At 46.7% G+C, this 26,042-nt stretch overlaps 1 protein-coding gene across 1 annotated transcript in view; it reads right to left on the reverse strand.

The window, feature by feature from the left end:
- The window catches only part of USP35 (ubiquitin specific peptidase 35), a 35,155-nt gene extending 10,701 nt beyond the window's left edge, over positions 1-24,454 (reverse strand). Inside the window, exons 1-7 of the mRNA XM_065421324.1 lie at positions 23,773-24,454; positions 21,387-21,522; positions 16,607-16,736; positions 11,772-11,873; positions 10,152-10,310; positions 9,478-9,671; positions 9,270-9,363 (exon numbers count right to left, since the gene is read on the reverse strand). Coding sequence (XP_065277396.1) covers positions 9,270-9,363; positions 9,478-9,671; positions 10,152-10,310; positions 11,772-11,873; positions 16,607-16,736; positions 21,387-21,522; positions 23,773-24,454 — 1,497 coding nt within the window. The remainder of the gene's footprint in view (positions 1-9,269; positions 9,364-9,477; positions 9,672-10,151; positions 10,311-11,771; positions 11,874-16,606; positions 16,737-21,386; positions 21,523-23,772) is intronic.
- Between the last annotated feature and the right edge of the window lie 1,588 nt (positions 24,455-26,042).

A 26,042-nucleotide genomic window follows, 5' to 3' on the forward strand; every position in this document is an offset into this window, starting at 1 on the left:
TGGAACTCCTTCCTGCATTTTCCTTCACTGTTGAGATATCACCATCTTCCCTATCTGCCACTCAGACCATTAACTTATGAGTCCTCTTTGATTCTTCCCTCTCCCGTGCCCCCACATCCAGCTGTGTTTTCCTCTCTACTGTTTCTAAAATCTGACCTTTTTCATCCTGTGCACCCTGCACAAACACTGGTCCCTCCTCATAATCTCAAAATGTTGACTACTGTAACCGCCTTTTTGCTGGCTTCCCAAAGCCTGACAGGGGACAGCACAGAGGCCAGTTTGGCCCCCTGCCTGCAGAGTCTAACCAGCTGTTAGCCCCGTCAAAGTATTGGCTGGCTGCCTGGTGTGCAGCCTCTAGCAGCCAAGGAGAGGGAAGGGCAGCTGGCACTGCCCCCACTAGCCTCCTCCGGCGGAGACAGATTTTCACCGGACAAAGCCACGTCTGGTTTTAATCACTACCAGACAGGGACAGAACTTTACAAAACTAGGTCGGTCCCGCTTTAAACCAGACAAATAGCCTTTCTACTCAGGAACCAGGACAAACTTCATTGGTGCATTGCAATTAGGGAGCATTCAGGGGTTAGAGTAAGGGAATAGGCCTCAGAAAACATGTTTTCTAGTCCCACCTCTGCCACTGTCTTGCTGTGTGACCTCAGGCAAGTCGCTTAACCTCTCCGTGCCTCAATTTTCCCATCTGTAAAGCAGGGTCACTGAAATGGGCCTACATTTGTAAAGTGCTTTGAGATTCTCAAGGGAAAGGTGTTGTATAAGTGCATGCTTTATTTGTGTTATGTACTCTTTCAAATGAGACTTGAAATGAAGGTGTCAGCCACATACATGCCTTAAAATCTCATGGTGCATTTTCCATGAGCAGGAGCGTTTTAACCGCAGAGTCCTGGCTACATTTCATCATGGATAATGTTATTCTGTCTCTCTGAGGGCTCATGTGGAAGTGGAAATTCTTCACATTTCAACTCAGCCTCCTCTTCATTCTCCTCCTCCTCTATCTGCCAAATGGGGCCACAACAGTGGTACCCCTAACTCACCTAGCAATATCATCAATTTATCCAGCTACAAAACTCAACCCAGCAGAAGAGTCTGTCCTATCTCGGGGACTCTCTTTTTGACCCAGTACCCCCACGAACATGATACAGTTCTGCGGTGATCTGGAAGCCTACTTTCGCCGCCTCCGACTCAAAGAATACTTTCAAGATAACACTGAACAGTGCACTGATACACAGATACCCTCCCACCAACAACACAGAAAGAAGAACTCTACATGGACTCCTCCTGAGGGTCGAAATGACAGTCTGGACCTATACATAGAATGCTTCCACCGACGTGCACAGGCAGAAATTGTGGAAAAACAACATCGCTTGCCTCATAACCTAAGTCATGCAGAACGCAATGCCATCCACAGCCTCAGAAACAACCCTGACATTATAATCAAAGAGGCTGATAAAGGAGGTTCTGTTGTCATCATGAACAGGTCTGACTACCAGAAGGAGGCTGCCAGACAATTCTCCAATACCAAATTCTACAGGCCACTTTCCTCAGATCCCACTGAGGAATACACTAAGAAACTGCACCATCTACTCAGGACACTCCCTACACTAACACAGGAACAAATCAACATACCCTTAGAGCCCCGACCAGGGTTATTCTATCTACTACCCAAGATCCACAAACCTGGAAATCCTGGACGCCCCATCATCTCTGGAATTGGCACACTCACTGAAGGACTATCCGGATATGTGGACTCTCTGCTTAGACCCTACGCCACCAGCACTCCCAGCTATCTCCGTGACACCACTGATTTCCTGAGAAAACTACAATGCATTGGTGATCTCCCAGAAAACACCATCCTAGCCACCATGGATGTGGAGGCTCTCTACACAAACATCCCACACACAGATGGAATACAAGCTGTCAGGAACAGTATCCCTGATGATGACACAGCACAACTGGTTGCTGAGCTCTGTGACTTTATCCTCACGCACAATTATTTCAAATTTGGTGACAATATATACCTCCAGACCAGTGGCACCGCCACGGGCACCCACATGGCCCCACAATATGCCAAAATTTTTATGGCTGACCTGGAACAACGCTTCCTCAGCTCTCGTCCACTCACGCCCCTTCTCTACCTACGCTACATTGATGACATCTTCATCATCTGGACCCATGGGAAGGAGACTCTGGAAGAATTCCATCACGATTTCAACAGCTTCCACCCCACCATCAACCTCAGCCTGGACCAATCTACACGGGAAGAGATTGGACATAAGGAGGAGGGGGGGGATGGATACTAGACTAATAGGTCATACTGGCGGTACGGTGTCCGTACCAAATTGGATAACTAATGTGAGAGAGGCTAAACGGCATAAATTAAGATGTTTATACACCAATGCGAGAAGCCTAGGTAACAAAATGGAGGAATTGGAGCTCCTGGTCCGAGAAATGAAACCGGATATCGTAGGAATAACCGAAACGTGGTGGAACGGTAGTCATGACTGGAGTACAGGTATGGAAGGGTATGTGCTGTTTAGGAACGACCGGAACAAAGGTAAAGGTGGAGGAGTAGCATGGTATGTCAATAATGAGGTAAACTGTAAAGAAATAATAAGTGATGGAATGGATAAGACGGAGTCTGTCTGGGCAATACTCACATTGGGTAAAAAAACTACTAGCGCCTCCCCTGGGATAGTGCTTGGGGTGTGCTATAGACCGCCGGGATCTACCCTGGATATGGACAGAGAACTATTTAATGTTTTTAGGGAAGTAAATACTAATAGAAACTGTGTAATCATGGGAGACTTTAACTTCCCGGATATAGATTGGGGAACAAATGCTAGTAACAATAATAGGGCTCAGATTTTCCTAGACGTGCTAGCTGATGAATTCCTTCATCAAGTAGTTGCTGAACCGACGAGGGGGGATGCCATTTTAGGTTTGGTTTTGATGAGTAGTGAGGACCTCGTTGAGGAAATGGTTGTAGGGGACAACCTTGGCTCGAGTGATCATGAGCTAATTCGGTTTAAACTAAATGGAAGGATTAACAGAATTAAATCAGAGACTAGGGTTTACGATTTCAAAAGGGCTAACTTTAATAAATTAAGGCGACTAATTAGGGAAGTGGATTGGACTAACATATTTATGGATCTAAAGGCAGAAGGCGCCTGGGATTATTTCAAGTTGAAGTTGCAGGAGCTGTCGGAGGCCTGTATCCCGAGAAAGGGAAACGGTTCGTAGGCAGGAGATTTAGACCGAGCTGGATGAGCGAGCGTCTCAGAGGGGTGATTAAGAAAAAACAGAAAGCGTACAAAGAGTGGAAGAGGGGAGGGATCAGCAAAGAAACCTACCTTATTGAGGTCAGAGCATGTAGAGATGGAGTGAGAAAGGCCAAAAGCCGTGTAGAGTTGGACCTTGTGAGGGGAATTAAAACCAATAGTAAGAGGTTTTATAGCCATATAAATAGGAAGAAAACAAAGAAAGAAGAAGTGGGACCGCTGAAGACTGTAGATGGAGTGGAGATTAAGGATAATCTAGGCATGGCACAATATCTAAACGAATATTTTGCATCGTTTTTTAATGAGGCTAATGAAGGGTTTAGGAATAGAGGCAGCGAGACAGAGGGGAATAAAGGAGGGGGGGTTGACATTACCGTATCCGAGGTAGAAGCCAAACTCGAACAGCTTAACGGGACTAAATCGGGCGGACCGGATGATCTTCATCCGAGAATATTAAAGGAACTGGCGCAAGAAATTGCAAGCCCGTTAGCGATAATTTTTAATGAATCTGTAAACTCGGGGGTGGTACCGTTGGACTGGAGAATAGCTAATGTGGTTCCTATTTTCAAGAAGGGGAAAAAAAGTGACCCGGGTAACTACAGGCCTGTTAGTTTAACATCTGTAATATGCAAGGTCTTGGAAAAAATTTTGAAGGAGAAAGTAGTTAAGGACCTTGAGGTCAATGGCAATTGGGACAAATTACAACATGGTTTTACGAAAGGCAGATCGTGCCAAACCAACCTGATCTCCTTCTTTGAGAAAGTAACAGATTTTTTAGATAAAGGAAATGCGGTGGATCTAATATACCTCGATCTCAGTAAAGCGTTTGATACAGTACCGCATGAGGAATTATTGGTTAAATTGGAAAAGATGGGGATCGATATGAAAATCCAAAGGTGGATAAAGAACTGGTTAAAGAGGAGACTGCAGCGGGTAGTACTGAAAGGTGAACTGTCAGGTTGGAGGGAGGTTACCAGTGGAGTTCCTCAAGGTTCGGTTTTGGGTCCGATTTTATTTAATCTATTTATTACTGACCTCGGAACCAAATGTAGAAGTGGGCTGATAAAGTTTGCGGATGACACAAAGTTGGGAGGTATTGCCAATTCGGAGAAGGATCGGGATATCCTGCAGGGAGACTTGGATGACCTTGTAAACTGGAGTAATAGTAATAGGATGAAATTTAATAGTGAGAAGTGTAAGGTGATGCATTTAGGGATGACTAACAAGAATTTTAGTTATAAGCTGGGGACGCATCGGTTGGAAGTAACGGAGGAGGAGAAGGACCTCGGAGTCCTGGTTGATCGCAGGATGACTATGAGTCGGCAATGTGACGTGGCCGTCAAAAAAGCTAATGCGGTCTTGGGATGCATTAGGCGAGGTATTTCTAGTAGGGATAAGGAGGTGCTGCTTCCGTTATACAAGGCACTGGTGAGACCTCATTTGGAGTACTGTGTGCAGTTCTGGTCTCCCATGTTTAAAAAGGATGAACTCAAACTGGAACGGGTACAGAGAAGGGCCACTAGGATGATCCGAGGAATGGAAAACCTGTCGTATGAAAGGAGACTCGAGGAGCTCAGTTTGTTTACCCTAACCAAAAGAAGGCTGAGGGGGGATATGATTGCTCTCTTTAAATATATCAGAGGGATAAATACCAGGGAGGGAGAGGAATTATTTCAGCTCAGTACTAATGTGGACACGAGAACAAATGGATATAAACTGGCCATCGGGAAGTTTAGGCTTGAAATTAGACGACGGTTTCTAACCGTCAGAGGGGTGAAGTTCTGGAACAGCCTTCCGAGGGAAACAGTGGGGACGAAAGACCTCTCTGGCTTTAAGATTAAGCTTGATAAGTTTATGGAGGGGATGGTTTGATGGGATAACGTGATTTTAGTCAATAGGTCAATAACGTGCCATCGCTGGTAATTAGTATCAATGGTCAATGTGGGTCTGGCTGGAGAATCTTGCCCGCATGCTCGGGGTTCTGCTGATCGCCATATTTGGGGTCGGGAAGGAATTTTCCTCCAGGGTAGATTGGCAGAGGCCCTGGAGGTTTTTCGCCTTCCTCTGCAGCATGGGGCAGGGGTCGCTTGCTGGAGGATTCTCTGCGACTTGAAGTCTTTCAATCATGATTTGGGGACTTCAACAGCTGAGTCAAGGGAGAGAATTATTCCAGGAGTGGGTGGGTCAGCTTTTGTGGCCTGCATCATGCGGGAGGTCAGACTAGATGATCATAATGGTCCCTTCTGACCTTAAAGTCTATGAGTCTATGAGTCTATGGGAGGTCCACTTCCTAGACACCACAGTACAAATAAGTGATGGTCACGTTAACACCACCCTGTACCCACCGACCGCTAAGGATTAAACAAAGACTTCATGCCTCCAACTTCCACCCCGGACACACCACACGATCCATCATCTACAGCCAAGCGCTGAGGTACAACCGCATCTGCTCCAACCCCTCAGACAGAGACCAACACCTACAAGATCTTCACCAAGCATTCTCAAAACTACAATATCCGCACAAGGAAATAAAGAAACAAATCAACAGAGCCAGACGTGTACCCAGAAGCCTCCTGCTACAAGACAAGCCCAAGAAAGAAACCAACAGAACTCCACTGGCCATCACCTACAGTCCTCAGCTTAAACCTCTCCAACGCATCATCAGTGATCTACAACCCATCCTGGACAATGATCCCTCACTTTCACAGACCTTGGGAGGCAGGCCAGTCCTTGCCCACAGACAACCCACCAACCTTAAGCATATTCTCACCAACAACCACACACCGCACCATAACAACTCTAACTCAGGAACCAATCCATGCAACAAACCTCGCTGCCAACTCTGCCCACATATCTACACCAGCAACACCATCACAGGACCTAACCAGATCAGCTACAACATCATAGGTTCATTCACCTGCACATCCACCAATGTTATATATGCCATCATGTGCCAGCAATGCCCCTCTGCTATGTACATTGGCCAAACTGGACAGTCACTACGTAAAAGGATCAATGGACACAAGTCAGATATCAGGCATGGCAATATACAAAAACCTGTAGGAGAACACTTCAACCTCCCTGGCCACACAATAGCAGATGTACAGCAAAAAAACTTCAGGACCAGACTCCAAAGAGAAACTGCTGAGCTTCAGTTCATTTGCAAATTTGACACCATCAGCTCAGGATTAAACAAAGACTGTGAATGGCTAGCCAACTACAAAAGCAGTTTCTCCTCCCTTGGTGTTCACACCTCAACTGCTAGCAAAGGACCTCACCCTCCGTGATTGAACTAACCTCGTTATCTCCAGACTGATTATTGCCTGCATATTTATACCTGCCTCTGGAAATTTCCATTACACGCGTCTGACGAAGTGGATATTCACCCATGAAAGCTTATGCTCCAATACATCTGTTAGTCTTAAAGGTGCCACAGGACTCTCTGTTGCTTTTTACAGATCCAGACTAACACGGCTACCCCTCTGATACTCTTCATTCTTAGGAGCATAGGAATTGTAATGGATCAGGCCAGTGGGTCCATCTAGTCCTGTATCTCATCTCCCACTGTGGTCAGTACCCACTGCTTCAGAGGAAGAAACCCTGCTGGAGGAGATTACCGGATAACCTGGCCGGAGGGAAGTTTACTTCTAATCCCCAACATCTAATTGTTTATACTATGATGTACGAGTGTAACTTTGTATATTCCTGTTGTCCATAGAAATGCCTAAACAAACCCCTTGCTGAATCTGTCTACACTCTTGCCCTTGTGGTAATGAGTTCCACAGACTAACTGCACATTATGTGGAAAAGTATTTTCTTTTATCAGTTTTGAACTGGCTACCTCTCAATTTCCTTGAATGTCTCCTTGCTCTTGGGAGCATCAATTCAATTGATCTACCTTCTCTAGCCCACTCATTATTTTATATATTTTCTTTGTGTCCCCTTTTATTCATCTCTTCTTTCCATGTTTAAACTATTTATATACTAGTCCAGAGACTTCCACTTAATTCATTCACCAGTTCATTTGATCCTTCATTAAATTTGATCCAAATCCTTTTATAAAAATAAAACAACTTCACCCGTTGTTCTGATCACCGTAGGCAGTACTATATTACTGAACAATGTAAGACTCATGTCTTGAGGAAGCTGCTATCTAATTAATATGGATGGGGACACAGCTCCGCATGAGAAGAGATTTTAAGAGCTGAAAGAAGATCAACATGGGAAGAGACAATAGCTAGAAGCTATTAGGGAGACAGTGTGATTGACCATATAAGCACTGCCACATGTTATGCCACCCCGGCCCCAGGGTCAGATGGATAATAAGAGTAACCACGTATTTTAGCCAGTAGGAATGCAGCTGATTGAATGAGAAGGAAGACAGTATGAAGTAGCAAGCTCTTAGGCAAAGTATGACAACATTAGTTCTTATCCAGCATTGACAGTCCATCCGGGGTTATCCCCAGTGCTGGACGTTCTCAAGTGTTTTCAAAGCATGGCCACATCTTTGTGCCCATTGGTTTGTGGACACCAACCTTCCCATGCAATTGTGTGGACCACATGCCCTTCTATTCATAACTGTGAAGACCACCTCCTCTCCCACTAGCCGGTGAGTAACACCCTTGTGGCAACCACAGCAGTTGCTAGCATGGAAAAGCAACAGCAGAAAAGTACTGATGCATTCTCATCTTCTTTCAATGCATCTGGAAATGAGGAAGAGCCAGCTCTCTGATGACCATGGCTTGGGAATTAGTACCCATCACCTTTCAGTGGCCTCTGTAAGAGGCTTCAAATTGGCCATCCAAAACGGAAGCACCCAAAATCACTCGTCAGTCGCTTTTGAAAATCTTGGCCTTGAGCTTTTAAGGTTGTGAAGATAATCTTCAAACTATGAGCCATGTATCACCACTATTGTGATGTCTGCCTGAGTCTGCAGGCAGCCTGAAACAAGAGCTCTAAAAGCTGCGAACTCATTCATCTCTAAAACCCACTGAATCGAATGAATATTTAAATTTTAATATTAACTATTACACCAACCAAACCAAGGGAGATTATAATCTGAAGACTGCCCATTCTCATGAGTGAGAGAGTTTGGGAGAGACCACCACATATATTTTTCCAAATCTGAACCCATAATTACTCCTGGGAAAATTCTGCGCCAAAATATTAAAAATTCTATGCACAATATTTTAAACTTCTGCAAAATACTGCATATTTTATTTGTCAAAATAACACAATATAATCACTCCAGTTTCAATTATTTGGGTAATTTATTTCAAAATACCGGTCAACAAGTATGTCAACAATACAGACCCCAAGAAAAAAGATTCCCCCAGGAGTAGAGAGTTAAAGAAACCCCTATGTCAACCCAGTTCCAGTTGCAGGGTACTGGAGAGGGATGCATGGAGCCCCCCAGAGCCCAAACACCTGCACCTCCCTCCCCCCAGAGTCCAGCCATAGGGCACCCCTGGCCGAGACACCTGCACCCCCTCCCTCCCAGAGCCTTTACTCCCCACAACTTCTTTAATGTCCTGCCGGGGGAAACAGTGTGGTGCGGCCCTGCCCTTCCTCACCCTTTACCAGAGCTAGGTCTCCCATGCCTTCTCCCATCCCTGGGCAGATGAGGATCAAGCCAGGCAGCCCGAGCATGCAGAGTCTAGATCCCCACCAGGCTGGGCACGCCACTCACTGCGAGCTGGAGAGTCGGGCTCTGCAGAGTACAGCAGCCCCTACTGGCAGCCAGCAATTCTGCAGTCCCAGGTCTGCAGGGGAAACATGAAATTCTGCACAGAACATTAATTCTGCATTGCGCAGTGGCACAGAATTCCTCCAGGAGTACATAACAGAAACAAAATTGGGCATTTTATAAACTGCACCAAGACACATAGGCCTCTTATCAGCAATTGTACCAGGCAGGGTGTAGCACCCAGATGAGCCATTCTATCGTGAACAGTACAAACAAGAACGTGCAATAATTACCTGACTGTGCTCCAGAAATGCAAAGAGCCACTGGAGCTTTGTCATCAAGGGCTGAGAATTGCTTTCGGTTAAATTCAGCACCGAGTGCCTAAAGCTTTAAAAGCAAATCAAAAACACAGACAGAGAAAATTAGCCATTGGGGAAACCCAATTTCTGTAACAGACAAACTCACAGCACTGTTGATAGAGAAGAGGGAAAGGAAACCTACTCGGAGGCCATGAAAAGAGCCTGAATGATGCTGTTCATGTAGCAGGTGTTCCCCAGGTTAATTAACCCAATCTTCCCTGTGTCAGATTTGGAAGCTAGACGTGGGTAGAAACAGGCCAGCTCATTCTTCTGGGAGGTCCAAGCATTTTGTCCCAGTAAATGTTTAATTCGGTCTTCATTTGGAATTGGAAGAGCCTTAGAAACAACCAGAGATTTTTGTCAAAATCCATTTTACTTCCTGTGATGTAATAAAGAATCACTAACAGGTACCAGTGGAACTCGTCGGCAAAGCTTCAGTGGGAAATTCAGGTCACTGGAAACTCATAGGGGGCAGTATTGACTCCCCACTGTGACTTGCTTAAGCATAGTATAACTTACTCTATTTTATTTGGATTAGAGAGGTGGCTAGAAGCAACACTTGTGATCAGGACCCCACAGTGCTAGGCACTGCACAGACACACAGGAAGAGATGGTTCTTCCCCCAAAGACAGGGCCATGCTACCCAAATAAGATCCAGATTCAGAATCTGAAGCATCCCCTTCCCCCCAGAGTGAGGAGAGCTCAGATATGTTTCAGGCCCATCTCTAATGATGAGAAAGTTGCTCTGTACTGAACAGCAAACTAAAGCTAGTTTACATGCGGTTCAGAGGACTAGACTAGAACTGCATGCCTTACTTTGACTGCTTCCATGACCGGCTCATAGAGATCTGGAAATCCTGAAAACCGGAAGAACATAGAGTGGATCAGCTCGGCCAGCTGTTCCAGGCAGCTTGTTGCGGAGTTGGAGTCTTCCTTGTTCAGAGAGGCCACCAGTCTGGGAATGTGGGGAAGAAGCTAAAAATAGCAAAGTTAAGTCATTGACATAAGGCTCAGACTAGTTATGCATCTATACCACACACAGCATGCTGGATTAAGGTATCTGTGTGAAATTCACCCCTTCCAGAGGGCCAGCACACAAGGCCTGTGCACCACTTAAATCCCACTTAGGGCTTGACCTTGAATCTATTGAAGTCAACAGCAAAGTCCCCTGGTCTTCAGTGGTTCAGGATCAGGATCTTAAACCTTATTTTGAGGGCTTAATTGGGGCTTAAGTGTGTTACCTAGGCCCTGTGTTAGGCCTTTTCACAAGGGTGAATTTCACCCTCTCTCTTAGTCTGTGCTATCTGTCCATACACACACTTACTAGGGAATGGAAGGTTGTGTGCTGGAATGGAGCACTAAGGAGCTTAACCTTAAACTATGAGCTACATCTATTGCTAATTGAATCTATCTTGATTAATCTGTGATTTGTACCATTTTATTGCAATCTCTATAAACTACACTACAGTTGTTATAGCCGGATGGGTGGGAAGAGATGTCCAAATAGCCAAATTGATTATTTTGTTTTAAATCCACTCTTTATAGAGGAAATTAAAGCAAAAACGCAGCTCTTATTTTACAGACTCCAAACCCAAAAGAATTGTACACAAGTGCCCCCTGCTGAGTCTGTAGCAGTATGGAACTAATATATTGTTCCCAAATGTACAAATGCGCTAGACCCTGGTTTAAAAATTCCCATGAAAATTCATGCAACATTTCTCACTAATTTGTTTCCTGTGATTTCACCTCATCTGTCCTGAATTACTATTTTTGAATGAAATTATCTCTAACACCGCCTCTGCCTTGTAAAACAGTTGCATGCTTCTTTCATTTCAAGCATGAATCTTTTTTTGCTAATCTGTGGCGATTTCATTAATTGAGAAAAATGGGAAATTTTGTTGGGGAGGGAAACAAACACCTTTTTGCGATCAATATTTTCCTAAGCTCTTGTATGAACATTTCTCAGACCTCATCAAACACATACATGCCAATATAAACAGATAGGAAGCCAGACAGGTTTGCCTCCTATGTTTGCTAAGCAAAAGAAGGGAGGAGTTGTCAGGGAGAAGGTAGGAACCGGCTCCCAGTCTTCATCCCTGGTCTCCTGCTGTAGCATGTTTGCTTGGTCCCTTGCAATCAACTCCTTAGGCTCAGAGCACCCCAAATACACCAACTCTGGTTCCCCTAGTGCCACCATCAATCTGCTGTAGAGATGGATGCAAAAGGTTCTGAGGAGCAGCTGAGGAAGGACTGGATTCAGATTTGTGGCATGCCATGAAAATAATCTTGAGAACCTCTGGCCATGGAAGATGATTCTCTAGTGTCTTTGCTTCCAGGCTCCTTTTTTAGCTACCTTAGCTATTACATTCATCATACTGAACTGAGGTATGATATGTTCCGTATGACACACTTGTTAAAGTCTGGATTTAGCCTTACCAAGTGGAATGCTTCATGCGAGTGCTGGAAACTCAGCAGCATGTACAGTAGAACGGACAGCGCTCCGTCCCTCACAATGGGGTACAGCAACTTGGAAAAGACCTATGGAGGGAAAAGCACAGAAATGCAAAGTGCACACACTACCAAGGCACCACATAAACATGGTGGCCTCAGGTCTTATTAAAATTGGTGGAGTCACCTCTGCATGACTCGGGAAACTCTCTGATCTGCTCTTATAAGCCAAGTAGGGTGAGGCCTGGTTGGTGCACGGATGGGGAGAGTGCCATGGAATACAACTTTAGACTGTACAGGGTCTAATAACAGCAGAGGTAGAGGGATGTTCTTGAGGCGCAGGCCTGGAAGATTAGGGATAATTCTAGTTCTGGGATGATGAAAGACTATAACCCAGACTCCTTGGGCTAGTTGAGGCTGAGAGACAATCCCTGCCCTGAAGAGCTTACATTCTAAACAGACACGATATGTACACACCATCCCAGCACTGCAAGCCTAATCCCAGCTAATCCCGGCGTGGAGGAGAATTGGGGGAGGGGGACTGAAGTCTTGGAAAGTGAGCCCGCCCTGCACTCACCCTGCAGCGTCCCGTCTTACAGAGCTGGTCCTGGTCTCCCTGCGACCTGGTGCATGATGGGATCGCAGAGCCACTCAGGTTTGGCCTGGCCAACCCTCCAAACTGACAGGAGGGAGGCAGGGCCAAATTTGAGTGAGTGGTATTGCGACCAGACGCCAACCTCTGGCTGGGCCAAACCTGTGTGATGCTGCGACCCTGAGCACCAGGCAACGGTGTCTGAAGAGGAGAGTGGGGGTCAGCCCCCATCGCTGTCCAAACCCCACCTTCCACCCCGCAGCCTCCCCTGTGTACAGGACAAGAACTGTACGTTTGCCTAGGCCACTGCCCAGTGATGGGTTAATCCAGCCCTGGACGTGGCAACCTTCCTGTGACCCAATGGTGGGCCAGGACCCACTGTGTGGGAAATATTGTTATAGGGAGTCTGTGGCAGAGCCATGAACACAACCCAGACGCCAGGAGCTGCAGAAGTCAATATTAGGGGAATGATGAAAACAGAGACAAGGCCCAGGAGGGAGACTGGAGAGTTTTAAAAATCAAGAAAGCCGTCCTGACATGGAGACCTCTCTGCATGGAGACGGGGAGTGGCAGCAGCATGGAGAGCCGAGCGCCGGGGAGACCGTGAGAGGAGACGAAGGCACAAATGGTGACTGCAGGCCAGGTGGAATAAAAGGGATCTCATTAACGTCTTGCCCAGCTCAGCTCCCTGGGCACGGTAATTAAGAGCTGCTCCCAGGGGAAACAGCTTCTGTTCCCTGCACCCTCCAGATTCCTACTTCTGCGGGAGCAATTCTTGAAGTCAAGTTCAAGTGTATTTATAGCAGAAGCAGCCTTGCCAGCACATCCGGCTTAGTCCCAAGTGCTGCGATTCCAGGTGTGTTGGCTGATGGCGGCTGGGTGAGACAAGACGGAGGCTGCTCTCTCCCCACTGGGCCTTGAGGGGCTCACTCAGCTCAGCGGCAGCAAAGCAAGGAGCACAGAGCAGCGGGGAGAGGTCTGTCTCTTTATCCTCCTCTCCATGAGACAGATGCTGAATCCCACATCCCCACACTTCAGCAATCCCAGAGGCCAGTGCGTGCCCTGGCTTCCTTTCCTGGCTGCCCTGCCAGCCCAGAAGCGGCGGCTGCTGCTGAGCCAACACATCTCCAGAGCACCCTGTCTCTCTCCAGTACCAGACAGGGAATGGCTCACTTGGCAGGCAGGCGAAGCGGGGAAGGAAAGAAGGAGGAGCACTGGCACTGGGCATGGCAAGGAGAGACACCCTGCAATGCTGAAGATCACGGAGAGGAGAGAGGTACAGGGCAAGAGAAAGGGAAGGTCTGGGTGGCGGGGCTTCCTGTCATCAGGACCTAGACTGCATAGACTTAGTGGGAAGGGATGCTCCTGAGACAAGAAGCCCCATCCCGTTCCTGGGATTGCCGTGTGGGAGGCTGCACAACAATAGATTTGATGGACGGGTCAGGGCAGGGGCACAGAAAGATCTCCGAGAGGTTTTCGTGCTGTGGTAAGGAGTCCCTCGCAAAAAGAGACCGTAATGAGCCTGTGGTTACAGCACATGTGTGAGAGTGAGCAGATCCACCTTCTATTCCTGGCTCTGCCATGGACTTGAAGCTTGAACTCTGGCAAGTCATCGGACCTCTCTGGGCCAGGAATTTCCCTCTCTCTAAGGGGAGGATAACAGCTTCCCAGCTCACAGGAGCGTTTGGAGGCTCACCACTCAACAAGGTGCTGGCACTGCTACTCGGGATGCCAAACATAACTGTGTCACTTGTGCATTGCCCTGCCCCCAGTAGCCAGTTGTGGGCACCCGCTGTGTCTCTCCACCCACCACGACCATAAGCTCTTTGGGGCAGAGACTCTCTATTGCACATGTGTAGTGTGCCTCGCCCAATCCCTCATCAGGGCTGCCACAATGCCAAGATGAGTTGAGCTCCTCAGATGGGAGGCACTAAACAAGTGCAAAGCAATGTTACATTTTCTAAATTAATCCTCACTTTCTTTGCCATGATGTTTCAAATGTCTTCAGCCCCTCAGACAAATCACTGGAGGCTGTGCGTTGAAAGCGGAGGGCTAGTAACCATATCCTCCTCTTTCAAGATCGGCATCTCACAAGATAACAGGCAAAAAATGCCAACACTCCCGAAGCTGATCTATAACCCATTGCTTCCACAATCCCAGCAGCTAAACGCATCACAAGCCAATTTTAAATGGCTGTCGGGTCAGTTTCTAATGGATTAACATCGGAAGGAAAGAAGAACAAAAGCAGCACCAGGAGAAATAATATGACCCTGCCATTCTCAGTTTGGTTCATTCAAGAGGTACTTGCAGTTAACAGTAACACTTTACACTTTAATAGTGCCTTCCATGGCTGATTCTCTAAGGTAGGTAAGTATTGTCCCTGTGATGTTGCACTCCATATGTTTATGGAAATATGCTTCTGAGTATGAATATAATGTAACTGGAGTATGCTTTATGCATAAGGTCTCTTGTAAGGTATCATTACAAAGCTTATAATCTACTGAGTGTGTTCATCCTATTTGTATGTATGTATCATTCTTGTATCTAAAACTAGAAATATGAAGTATTACTCTGAAGTCCTATTGTAATTATGCAAAGTGTGGGTCATTAATGGTGGCTTGGAATCTTGATGGTTCCCATTAACTAGGACAATTGGTTGTGAATGGCTCTGTTTACTTGCAAAACTTCCTGGGTATGTGCTGGCCAGCCTTGGAAGAATGGAAACTAGGGGTCTCACAGGACATGTGACCATGTCACATGATACTGGAATCCATCTTAAACCTAGTGCTTTTCCATTTAGAAGGAGGGGTGGGAACCCAGAAAGAAACAAAGGATTCCCGCCTTGTGCCAAAGCTATAAAAGGGGGTGGAACAGAACAAAGGGGTCCCAGTCATGTGGAATCCCCTGCTTTTCACCTAAGATGCCTGCTGGAACTAACAAGGTCTGTACTGGAAAAAAAGATTGGGCCCAAACTAGGAAGGAGTCTAATCTGTGAAAGAAGCTTATTGGAACATCTCTGAGGGTGAGATTTACTTGTACTCAGTTTCTTAATGTGTTAGGCTTTAGACTTGCGTGTATTGTTTTATTTTGCTTGGTAACTTACTTTGTTCTGTCCGTTATTACTTGAAACCACTTAAATCCTACTTTTTATACTTAATAAAATCACTTTTGTTTATTAATAAACCCAGAATAAGTGATTAATACCTGGGGGAGCAAACAGCTGTGCATCTCTCTCTATCAGTGTTATAGAGGGCGGACAATTTATGAGCTTACCCTGTATAAGCTTTATACAGAGTAAAACGGATTTATTTTGGGTTTGGATCCCATTGGGAGCTGGGTGTCTGGGTGCTGAAGACAGGAGCACTCGCTAAGTCGTTTTCAGTTAAGTCAGCAGCTTTGGGGATGTGGTTCAGACCTTGGGTCTGTGTTGTAGCAGGTTAGCGTATTTGGCTCAATAAGACAGGGTTCTGAAGTCCCAAGCTGGCAGGGAAAACGGGCTCAGAGGTAGTCTCAGCACATCAGGTGACAGTCCCAAGGGGGTCTCTGTGACCAAACCCGTCACAGTCCCCCATCGTACAAATGGGGAGACTGAGGCAGAGAGATGCAGGGGTAATATTTTCTAAAGTGGCCATTGATTTTGGGTACCCAACTTGAGACACCCAGGGCCTGATTTTCATACTGCGCTGAGCATTCACCACAGCAGTTAAAGTCAATGGGAGCTACGGATGCTTGGCACTTCTGAAAATCAGGTCCTAAGTGTCTCAAGTTGGGCCCTCCAACAATGAGGTATCCAAAATCCACAGTCATTTTAGAGGTGGCTGTAATTGACTTGTCTGAGGAAACACGTTGAGCCAATGAGAATCAGGCAACGAACTCCTGACTCCCAGTCTCCTGCTCTAACGACTAGGCAGCTCTGCCTCCCACTTCTATATATCCATTGTATGTGGGGGCAAGAACTGCTAGCTACAAAGCCATACACGGCAGATTCCAGGCTACCAGTTCTGTAGATAGTAAGGTAAGGTGGTTACAAACTCCAGTGGGTACAAGCCACTAGCACAGCTCCAATGCACCGAATATCCAATTCTACGGTGACCCCTTTAATCACCTGGTTGCAGCACTAATGTCAATATATGTCTCAGTCAAATTTGATCAAAAGGCAGGACAGAGAAGCTCCAGTTCTAAGAGGGAAGGAGGGACTCTGGCTGCAGCCATGTCTGAAGGGCACACTGACCTTTTCAATTTTCAGAAGAGTGACTTCAATCAAGATGCTGAACTTTTTCACTGCAGCCAAACCCTTCAATAGAGCGATGATCCATTTGTCGATGTTCTTCCCTAGGGGCCAAGAGACCCAGTCAATCATCCTATAATGGAAAACAAATATGTGGAATAATGACTTAACATATGCATTATAAAATCCATGATGTCCCGGACAACCCCGTCACCTCCAAAATCCTATCCAGGAGCTTGGGACAACCCAAAAAGAAACTGCCCCCAAATAAACCATCCCATGTTTTACACTAAGCCCAGTGACTGCTGGATTAGGATTTTGGTAATTCAGGCCTCGTCTACACTGGGCGGGGAGGGGTCGATCTAAGAAACACAACTTCAGCTATGAGAATAGCATAGCTGAAGTCGACGTATTTTAGATTGACTTAGAATCACTTACTTCGCATCCTCGCAGCATGGGATCGACAGCCGCGGCTCTCCCGTCGACTTTGCTTCCGCCTCTCGCCGAGCTGGAGTTCAGCAGTCAACGGGAGAGTGATCGGGGATCGATTTATCGTGTCTACACTACACGCGATAAATCGATCCCTGATAGATCGATTGCTACCCGCAGATCCGGCGGGTAGTGTAGACGTACCCTCAGTCAGCACTACATAGCCGTTAAGAAGGCCTGATACAAAACCTATTAAAGTGGATGGGGAGTCTTTCCACTGGTGATTGCATAGAATCATAGAGTTAGAAGGGACTGCCAGGATCATCTAGTCTAACCCCTGCCAAGATGCCGGATTTGTTGTGTCTAAACCATCCAGACAGATGGCTTCAGCCTCCTTTTGAAAACCTCTAGTGAAGGAGCTTCCACAACCTCCTTAGGCATCTGTTCCAATGTCCTACTGTTCTTACGGTTAGGAAGTTTTTCCTGAGCTGGGTTTCAATGGATTTAGGATCAGCTTATAGTTAGGCTTGGCAGAATTTCAATATTTTTTATTATAACGTCAACAGATAATATCAATGTTTATCTTGAAGCATTTTTTTCTATTTTTAGCTATTTAATTTTGTATAGTTGCAGGAAATTATGTGGGGGCTCAGACTCTAATTATTTAATGACAGTATCTGTTGAGATTCAAAAAGTTAAAGCTTTACAATTGTTAGTGTTAAAACATCAATGGTCAATATCACATGTCAAAGTATACAGTGTAAATATCCTTAAATCAAACTCTAATCAATTCTCAGGCAGCATTTTTCTTGCTTTGCCTATTTGTAAATTTAGATTATTATCAAAGGAAATATTTTATCATCATTTGTGTGTGTTCATGAAACCATCTCGGGTTCAATGAGCTTTCATCCAATCACAGGCAGGTTTCCGATGGAACCCTGCATAGGTTCCTGGCAGGTGATGGGGAGTCCAGGTTTCCAGGTTCCACAGCTCTGGGGCAGCCCCATCATGGCAGAGTTTCCTGCCTTCCTGCCGTGGAGCTGAGGAGCGCAGAAGCCCCAGCTCTAACTGGGCTCTGTCCCCATATTCACAACCTGGAGCCAAAAAAAAACCCTGAGAGACCCCGCTTGAGCAGCGGTGGAAGGGAGCAGAATCATGTACATTTCAGTCAGCTGCCGCAGGTCCTGGGAACACATTTTGTTTCAGAAACACCACGTGTCTGTGGTTCTGAAATGAAATTTTTTGAAATTTCCCACGAACCAGAAATTCTAAGTTTCAGCCAGCTCTACATAGAACTCCACCTAGCTCTTAGACAGCGCTTTTCACCAGTAGACCTCAAAGCACTTTACCGAGGAGGTTAGTATCGTGATCCTCATTTTACAGATGGAATAAATATAATGCCACTGAAAGGTAGCCACACAAATACTTATGTGGACAGAGATAGAAACAATCCACTGAACTGCATTGTATAACCAGAGGAGCAAAAGTCCTTAGAGGTACTGAAGATCCAAGGACAATTTTTGCAAGAGGCATTTTTCTCCAATGTCCTTGGCCAAAATATCCCATTCCTCACTCCCCCCATAGCTGTTGTACTGTGTGCTGATTATCCCCTAGCTAGAACCTTCCCACCCCAAAGGTGGCTGCCTTCACCCATCACTGAAAGATTTTTTTTTCTATGTATGTAGTTTCTAAAGCATTCTGAGATGAAAGGGGCTGTATACACATGTAAACTATTACTATATTTGCTATGTGTTGAGCTAGATGGTTCCATGCACAAAAATAAAACCCCTTTATGTGACTTTCAAAGTAATTCCACTTTGAAGAAAGAATGATGTTAATGTAGCTCTCTGGAGCGCCATCAGTTTATAAACAGTCCACCAAAACTTCCGCCTGGCTCCTAAGTGAGCCTAATTACATTTCACGAGCTCTGCTTAATGTTTCGGTAGCAATGAGTAATCATTCATTGTAACAGAGGATTTTACAGGAAAGAGGCAATTGATTTTGCGATGGCTATTTTTGGAATCCGGAGCTCTTAGTGGAATTATCGATTAGAGTCCACAGCGGCATCTGGGATTAGCTCCCCATGAAAAGAAAGAAAAGACCATGGGGGTTGGAAACAGCACTGAAATACAGATGCGCTTTGACTCGGATCACTTTAGACTTTATGAAAACAAACCCCACCCCAGCAAGGCAAAGAGAATGTTGTGCAGGTGAAAGGGACGTATATGCAGAAGCCTCTTATTTATCCACAGTCCAGGTATAACGGCTATGCCAGTGAACAGTGCTAGCTCCCCACATGTAGCCTGGGATGGGATGGACGCACCTGGCACTAAAACAGGCAGGGAAGGGGTTAATGCTCTGTATAGGGAGCCAGGGAGAAGACCAGGTCCACTTGAGGGTACCTGCTCAGCCTGCCCTTTATGGAGGAGTGTTTGTACTTGGGCTCATGAGAGCACACACTTAACCTGGAGGACAAGGTGGATGTGGGTATCAAAGGAAAGCAGGAAGTGGCCTCTCTGAGGAGCCCCCAGGATGAAGACTCTCCTAGGCCAAGCCTGCTCAAGGAACCTGGGAGAGGGAGGAGTTCTGGGACTTGGACACAGGCCTGCAGAGGAGGCTGGTGACCCCAGAGAGGAGACTCTATCCCAAGCCTGACCTTGAAGGACCACCTCTAGAATGCCAGATGTTCATTCAGCCCTGTTCTCTAGCTCCTCTGGTCACTTAGGAGCTGGCTCTGTAAACCCTCATTCTTCCTGAGTAGCCCCGCTCCCTGGTTAATGGGTGCTAAAGCGATTAGGGATCAAAGCCTCCACAGCTCATTCACTCCTTGGCATCTCCATTGAGTCTGCTAACAAGGGGGCTACCTCTTGTGTGACTCCAAGATCTGCGCCGAGACTACCACCAATCACCATTAGACGGCAGCCAAGCACCATTAGATGGCAGCTAATTTCCATTTCACCAAGTTAGGGCACATTTGAACCACTGTCCTGCAGGAGAAAAAGGTCCTCTGGCTTTTTACCCATCCAGCCCCCCTTCATTCCACTACTGGAGCAACCAAAAGAGATAGTTCTGCCATTCTAGGATAAAAGATGTACTTGGCTGTGCATTGAGTGGCTAAACCCTACCATGTAATCTGCAAACTAGAGGTTAAAACCATGTCCAGGCAACATACAGGGAAGTTCTACCCTTTGTTATTTTGAACCTTGGCTGCTGTAAGCCTTATGCTACATACAGACTTTGGCTGAAGGGAGCCTGGAATCTATTTCAGGAATAAACACAGCTAGGAAGATTGATTTTTTCCCCCCCTTGTGCAACTGCTATTTAGCCGACCGGACCAGATATAGGCAGATACCATAAGTGCTAATGCAAAGCTGGGACACTGGGTGAACACTGGACATCAATTAGAGAGAGAATCTGACAGACCAGACAAGCACCCTTGCATGCAGGCCAGGGTCAGCAGGGGCTCAACTGCAGGCAGGAAATGGGAGACAGTACAACATTGGTTTCCCTTTATAACCTCTCTCAAGCTAGATGGTTCTAATGCATCCATCGGGGTGGGATCTGGGTGCTACACAGTATCTGAGCTATGTCACCAACCGATTACTAAACAGCCCACCACCTTCTGTAGTTCCTCCGTGCTCCAGGCTTTCCAAGCATGTGGAGCTCCCCGTTCTATAGCTGTGACTTTCACAGGAGCTAAGGTAGAAGGGAGCTGCTGCTCCAGAAGCCAGTCAGTTGTGCCTTACTAGCCACCAACACCAGCATCTGTGATGCCCAGACCCCCCATAGGGAAAACAGCAGCTCTGAGTTCAGGCTGAAGCCGTTTTCACAGCCAGGGTGCGAGCCAGGGATACGTCACCCAGTTAAATAAAGATCCAGTGAAAAAGCACCAGCAGTTGCACTCACCTTGGGCAAGATTTTCAGAAGTGCCTAGTGATTTTGAGTGCCTCCACTTCAGGTGCCCAGCTTGAGACACCTTAAAGGGACTTGATTTTCAGAGGGCAGGTTCTCAGCACTTTCTGAAAATCAGGCCCTTTTAAGGTGTCTCAAGTGGGGAACCTAGAAATCACAAGTCCCTGTTGAAAATCTTGGTCCTTATTTCCAGAGTCCTGTATGCTTGGAGGGTAGTGAGGAGGGATAGCAAAATTCTCCTGTCCCCCCCACACCTCAAACCTTCACACTAGGGCTGTACAGGATACCAGCAAAGAGCATTCTGCTCCTAAGCCTGAGCCCTGGGATGAAATTGCTAGGAAGGGTTGAATGTAGCTATTGGGCAGGTCTTTCTCTGGCCTGAGGATGCACAGCAAGAATCTTCCAGGACGTTCAGTCACCGGTACTTCCTCACATCTCCTACCTACTGATCGCGGTCATCATCTGCACATCCGTTATGCTGTCATCGTTGGTTAGGTTTCTTATGACACCATCCATGAGCTCTAGTGGAACGTACTGGACCACGCTGGCTAAGGCATTCGATGGAGCTTCCTGCTCCTCTGTAAGACATTAGTAAGTACAGACAGCATTAAAGCGGGAAATCCGGTTTACATTATCCTGTCTCTACTGCAAAGGTCAAATCCTTTCTAGCTACACAAAGGGCCGGCTCATCAGCTAGTGTAAATCAGCATAGCTCCATCGACTCAACACTGATCTTTTCTGGGATAGCAGTTCCTATGTTCTTAACGGCACACAAGGCATGCGGTCGTGGCAGACAGCCTGGGTGTTTTGTGACCCTGGAGTGTGCTATTGCTTTTCTAACAGCTGGCCAATTGGTCCCGACCCCTAGATCCCTATGCAAGCAAATTCCCTCTTTATGTTCGCTTTATACTACTCGTTCTCTACAACCTCCAATGGGACATGTGACACTCCACACCTCATATTCACCATAGTGATAGGATTATGATGCATCTTGTACAAAATATGCCATGTGAGGTGTCTATGGAAAAGTTATGGTTTGCTGAATATGATTATCCTATTTGTATCAATGTATCATTTCTATATCTGGAGTTATGAATATTAACTATGTATTTGTATTTCAAATGTGCTTGCACCTGGGTAACACTCATAAAGCTTTACATACAGTCTGCGAGCACACTGTGAATGGCCTATTCAAGTTGCATGGCCCATCAACAAAGACAATGGGCCATGGGGAAAGCTTATCTTCATCTGATGAACTGTCCTGGGGACGCTTCAGTCATCCCGTGAGCAATGGCTGCCACAACTCATCGGGAGCACGCAAGGGCTTGTGACCAGATCACATGACACTGAACTCCATTTTCCTACCTGTATTTTTCCACAAACTGGGCTGGGAACTTGGCTTGGAACAAAGGGGTTCCTGCCATATGGAAGAAACTATAAAAGGGGGAAGTGACATCAGCATGGGGCCTCACGCTCCATACCAGAGAACACCTGGAAACACTTGTGGAACAAAGACTGAACAGGGGAAGTGGGGTCCCAGGCAGGGAAGAAGGAAGCCTGCCTGTGCATGGAAGCTTGATGGCCTGTTTATACTATCTAACAAGATGAGACACTGCTTGATTCAAATCCTATCTAGTGTATAAGACTTAGATTGCGATTTTGTTTATTTCTTAGGTAACCATTTTTGATCTGTTTGCTATCACTTATAAGCACTTGAAATCTATCTTTCTGTAGTAAATAAATCTATTATATATTTTTTACCCAAAACAGTGTGGTTTGCCTGAAGTGCAGGGAAAACCTCAGCTCAGTTAACAAAGGCTTGTGCCTGGTCCGCTTCACATCAAGGGAGGGGTGGACTGGGTAATAAATTCATGCTGGTCAGGCTTTTGATCAGGGCAGGACGGTATAGCTCTGGGTCTTAGGCTGGGGAGCTGGAGATATTTTGGCTGGAGTCTCTCAATTGTTGGTTCATGCAGTGGCTGGCAGAGCATTCATGAACACAGCTGGATGTGACCCCTGCCTGTGAATGTTTGTGTGAGGACAAGCTTGGAGGGCTTTGTAGCTTGTCACAACGTCACAATGTGAGAGGGCTCAGCAGTACCCCAGTTCCAGGTTGCACCCCAGGGTGGCCCGTCCCAGGATGATCCCTGGATATTTACACCCTGGGGCATGCTTCAAGGCACAAGGCCAAGGGTGAGGTTCCAAAGCACCCAGGGCAGAGAGGTGCCCAGCTCGCACTGGAGTTTGTGGGAGTGGAGAATGGGCATTTACTGCTCACAGGGAATCAGGAGCCCCACTATGGGAATCTTTCCACTGGCTTTGCCTGTAGTTGAGTTGGGCACTATATCACTGTTTTACACCAGCACCCTGGTCAAATTTCAGCTTGCGTAATTAAAATTCTGCCTAAGTTTCTTCTGCAATCTCAACTGGATAATATATTCATCACTTCCTGGCCTAAACGATTGGGTAGGGTTGCTGTGGACTTACTGTTGCATGTCAGTAGCAGATGATGCCATTCCTATTTTATAGCCTATGCAACTGTGTGTCTGTTTTATTAAGTTCCTGAAATGCCAGATCTTTTAGGACAATGTAAAATGTAAGATGGGGTCGGCAACCTGCGACACACAGCCCATCAGGGTAATCCGCTGGTGGGCTGCGAGACATTGACTGGCCACAGGCATGGCCCCCCCGCAGCTCCCAGTGGCCGCAGTTCGCCATTCCCGGCCAATGGGAGCTACGGGAAGCATGCTGAAGGTTGCCAGCCCCTGACGTAAGACATTCTATTTCATTATTAGCACATGGCTGAAAACACACTGTACTGTTTTTACCTGTTGAAGAAATGATAGTAAAAAGCTCCTTCAAGGATGGCAGAATGGAGGAAGTCTGAGCTCTCCAGATCTTCTGCAACAGTCCGCTCACTTTGTTCACATGGTCTAGAAACTCCATGATGTCATCTTCTCCTTCTGAGATGCACTGGAATTGCCCGATGCACCGTATCAGCTGCTGGCAAAACAAAATCTGGTGTTTGCCTGTGGGAACACATTGAGGATGCAGGGATAAGAGCTTACTGATCTTAGCGCACTGCTTGGGCCCAGGCCGCTCGCAGACTTTGCGGAGCACTTCAATCCTCAGCAGGCTGAAAATGTCACTAGCTGACGGGCTTTCCAAGACAAACTGCAGTCCCAGGTGGATATAATCTAATACGTAAGGGCTCCTTTTCCCCGCAGGCCCGTAACCTTCCTGGAGGAGACTCAGGAGGAATTGGACATTGAAGAACTCCTCAAACTCCTCCGGGTGGTAGTGGCCATAAACTTCCAAAACTTCTTTGCCGATCTCTCTCTTAAACTTGGTGTCGCCCATGAGGTAGAGCTTGGTGGAGAGTTCTAGCATAGACCAGCACTGCTCGCTGTCCATGGGCTGCTTTATTGCCTCGATGACGCGTCTCACTAGCCCTTGTTTCACGTTGTTGGGGTAGGAAGACATCATCACAGCTTCTAGTATCTTGTCCATTTCCGCTTTCAGACTCTGAAACAATGTGAAACAGCAGCACGTTAGTCCAGTTTTACTTTACCACCCAAAGCTACTGAGCACCCATGGCTCCCGCCGGCTTCTGCAGGGATGGGGTTGGGCGCTCAGCACTTCTGAAAATCCAGCCACTTTTATTTAGGCGCCTAATTCTCGATTTCGGAGCAGCGTTGTCAGATTGTAAAATTTTAGCCTGTGTGCCTTCCCCGGCTCCCACTCCTCACCCTCCCATGTTATATAATATTACATTGAGAGAGTCCTATTAGAGGAGGAAACACCTTGATTGGTCCCTCTCCTAATATGCATGGTGACAATCAAGCAATAAAGACACAACTCGGAGCTGATTCTGAGATACGGGGATGATCCTCAGATTAGACAGGGCCAAATTGTATCACTAGAGCAGGGCCATACAGCTGTCTTAATCAATTCCCTGGGGATTCCTCTGGCAGAGTGTAAAACTGGCTCTACGCTAAACCCTCCCCTGCTCCTGGTGTAAGGGGGTGTGGCTTGGGGGAAGGGGCGTGGTCGGAGCACCACTGCACTTCAGCAATCCCTGGGTGCTGTAACAGCCCCTTTGGGCTGTGGACAGTCAGCTGCAACTAAGAGCAGCCTTGAGGTGTTTCTTACCAGGAGCCAAGTTGGCCCCAAGATCAGGCAGCTGCAAAAGTGACCTGGGTCCTGCAGCAACCACAGCTCGACCAGATCCAAGAATTGGAGAGCTCTGCAAAGCTACCCTGCTGTCATCTGCATGACTATCGACATCTACTTCCTGGACAACACTGACGATCTCGTGTCATTTCTACCCCCTAGAGGTGCCCGGCTCTGGTCACTGTGCTGAAGTGTCTTTACTGTGGCTAAAGATATCCGTCGGTCTTTTTGTGTGTGTCAGATGATTAAATTGCCAGATATGTATTTTAAAGAGCAGCCTGGGATGACACAGGTGAAAACACTCCCAATTTTGGAGACACCCTTATACTCTTTTTTGAGTTCACACAGCCTCCCCGTCCCCGTAACTGGAGGCCATTTTCTATTCATGCCTGCAGACCTACCGTTCCAGATCATCATCGCAACCAACTCCCCTGCACAGCTTGCAGTGACTCACTCCCCATCTCCAGCTGTCAGCCTGGGAAAATCTCAGCACGAGACTGAGTGAGGGCCTGTTAGCTGCAGATCTGTCCCACGTGATTCTGCACCTGGCTCGGACTCTGCAATCTCATTTCCTCCCATTTGTTTTGTTAGGAGTAAAACCATAACAAATCCATGGCTACTTGTTGTCTCTGTGCCAGGCACTATGGTCACTCGGAACGTCACAGCAGGGAAAGAACCCAGATCTCCCTGCTCCGGAAGTATGGGCCTCTACCACCTGAACTAAGAGGAATCTTCTTTAGCTCTTTGCAGTACAGGGTCCGTGAGACACTGATAAACAGTTCCAATGGTAGCCAGTCCTGGGGCTTTGGTAGAGGCTGATGCACTGGGATGACTAGGGTTGCCAACTTTCTAATCGCACAAAACAGAACACCCTTGCCCCGCCCCTGCCCTGCCCCTTCTCCAAAGCCCCACCCCTTCTCCAAGG

This window comes from Emys orbicularis, chromosome 1 (genome assembly GCF_028017835.1).
Source record: "Emys orbicularis isolate rEmyOrb1 chromosome 1, rEmyOrb1.hap1, whole genome shotgun sequence".
In the NCBI taxonomy this organism is placed as follows: domain Eukaryota; kingdom Metazoa; phylum Chordata; order Testudines; family Emydidae; genus Emys; species Emys orbicularis.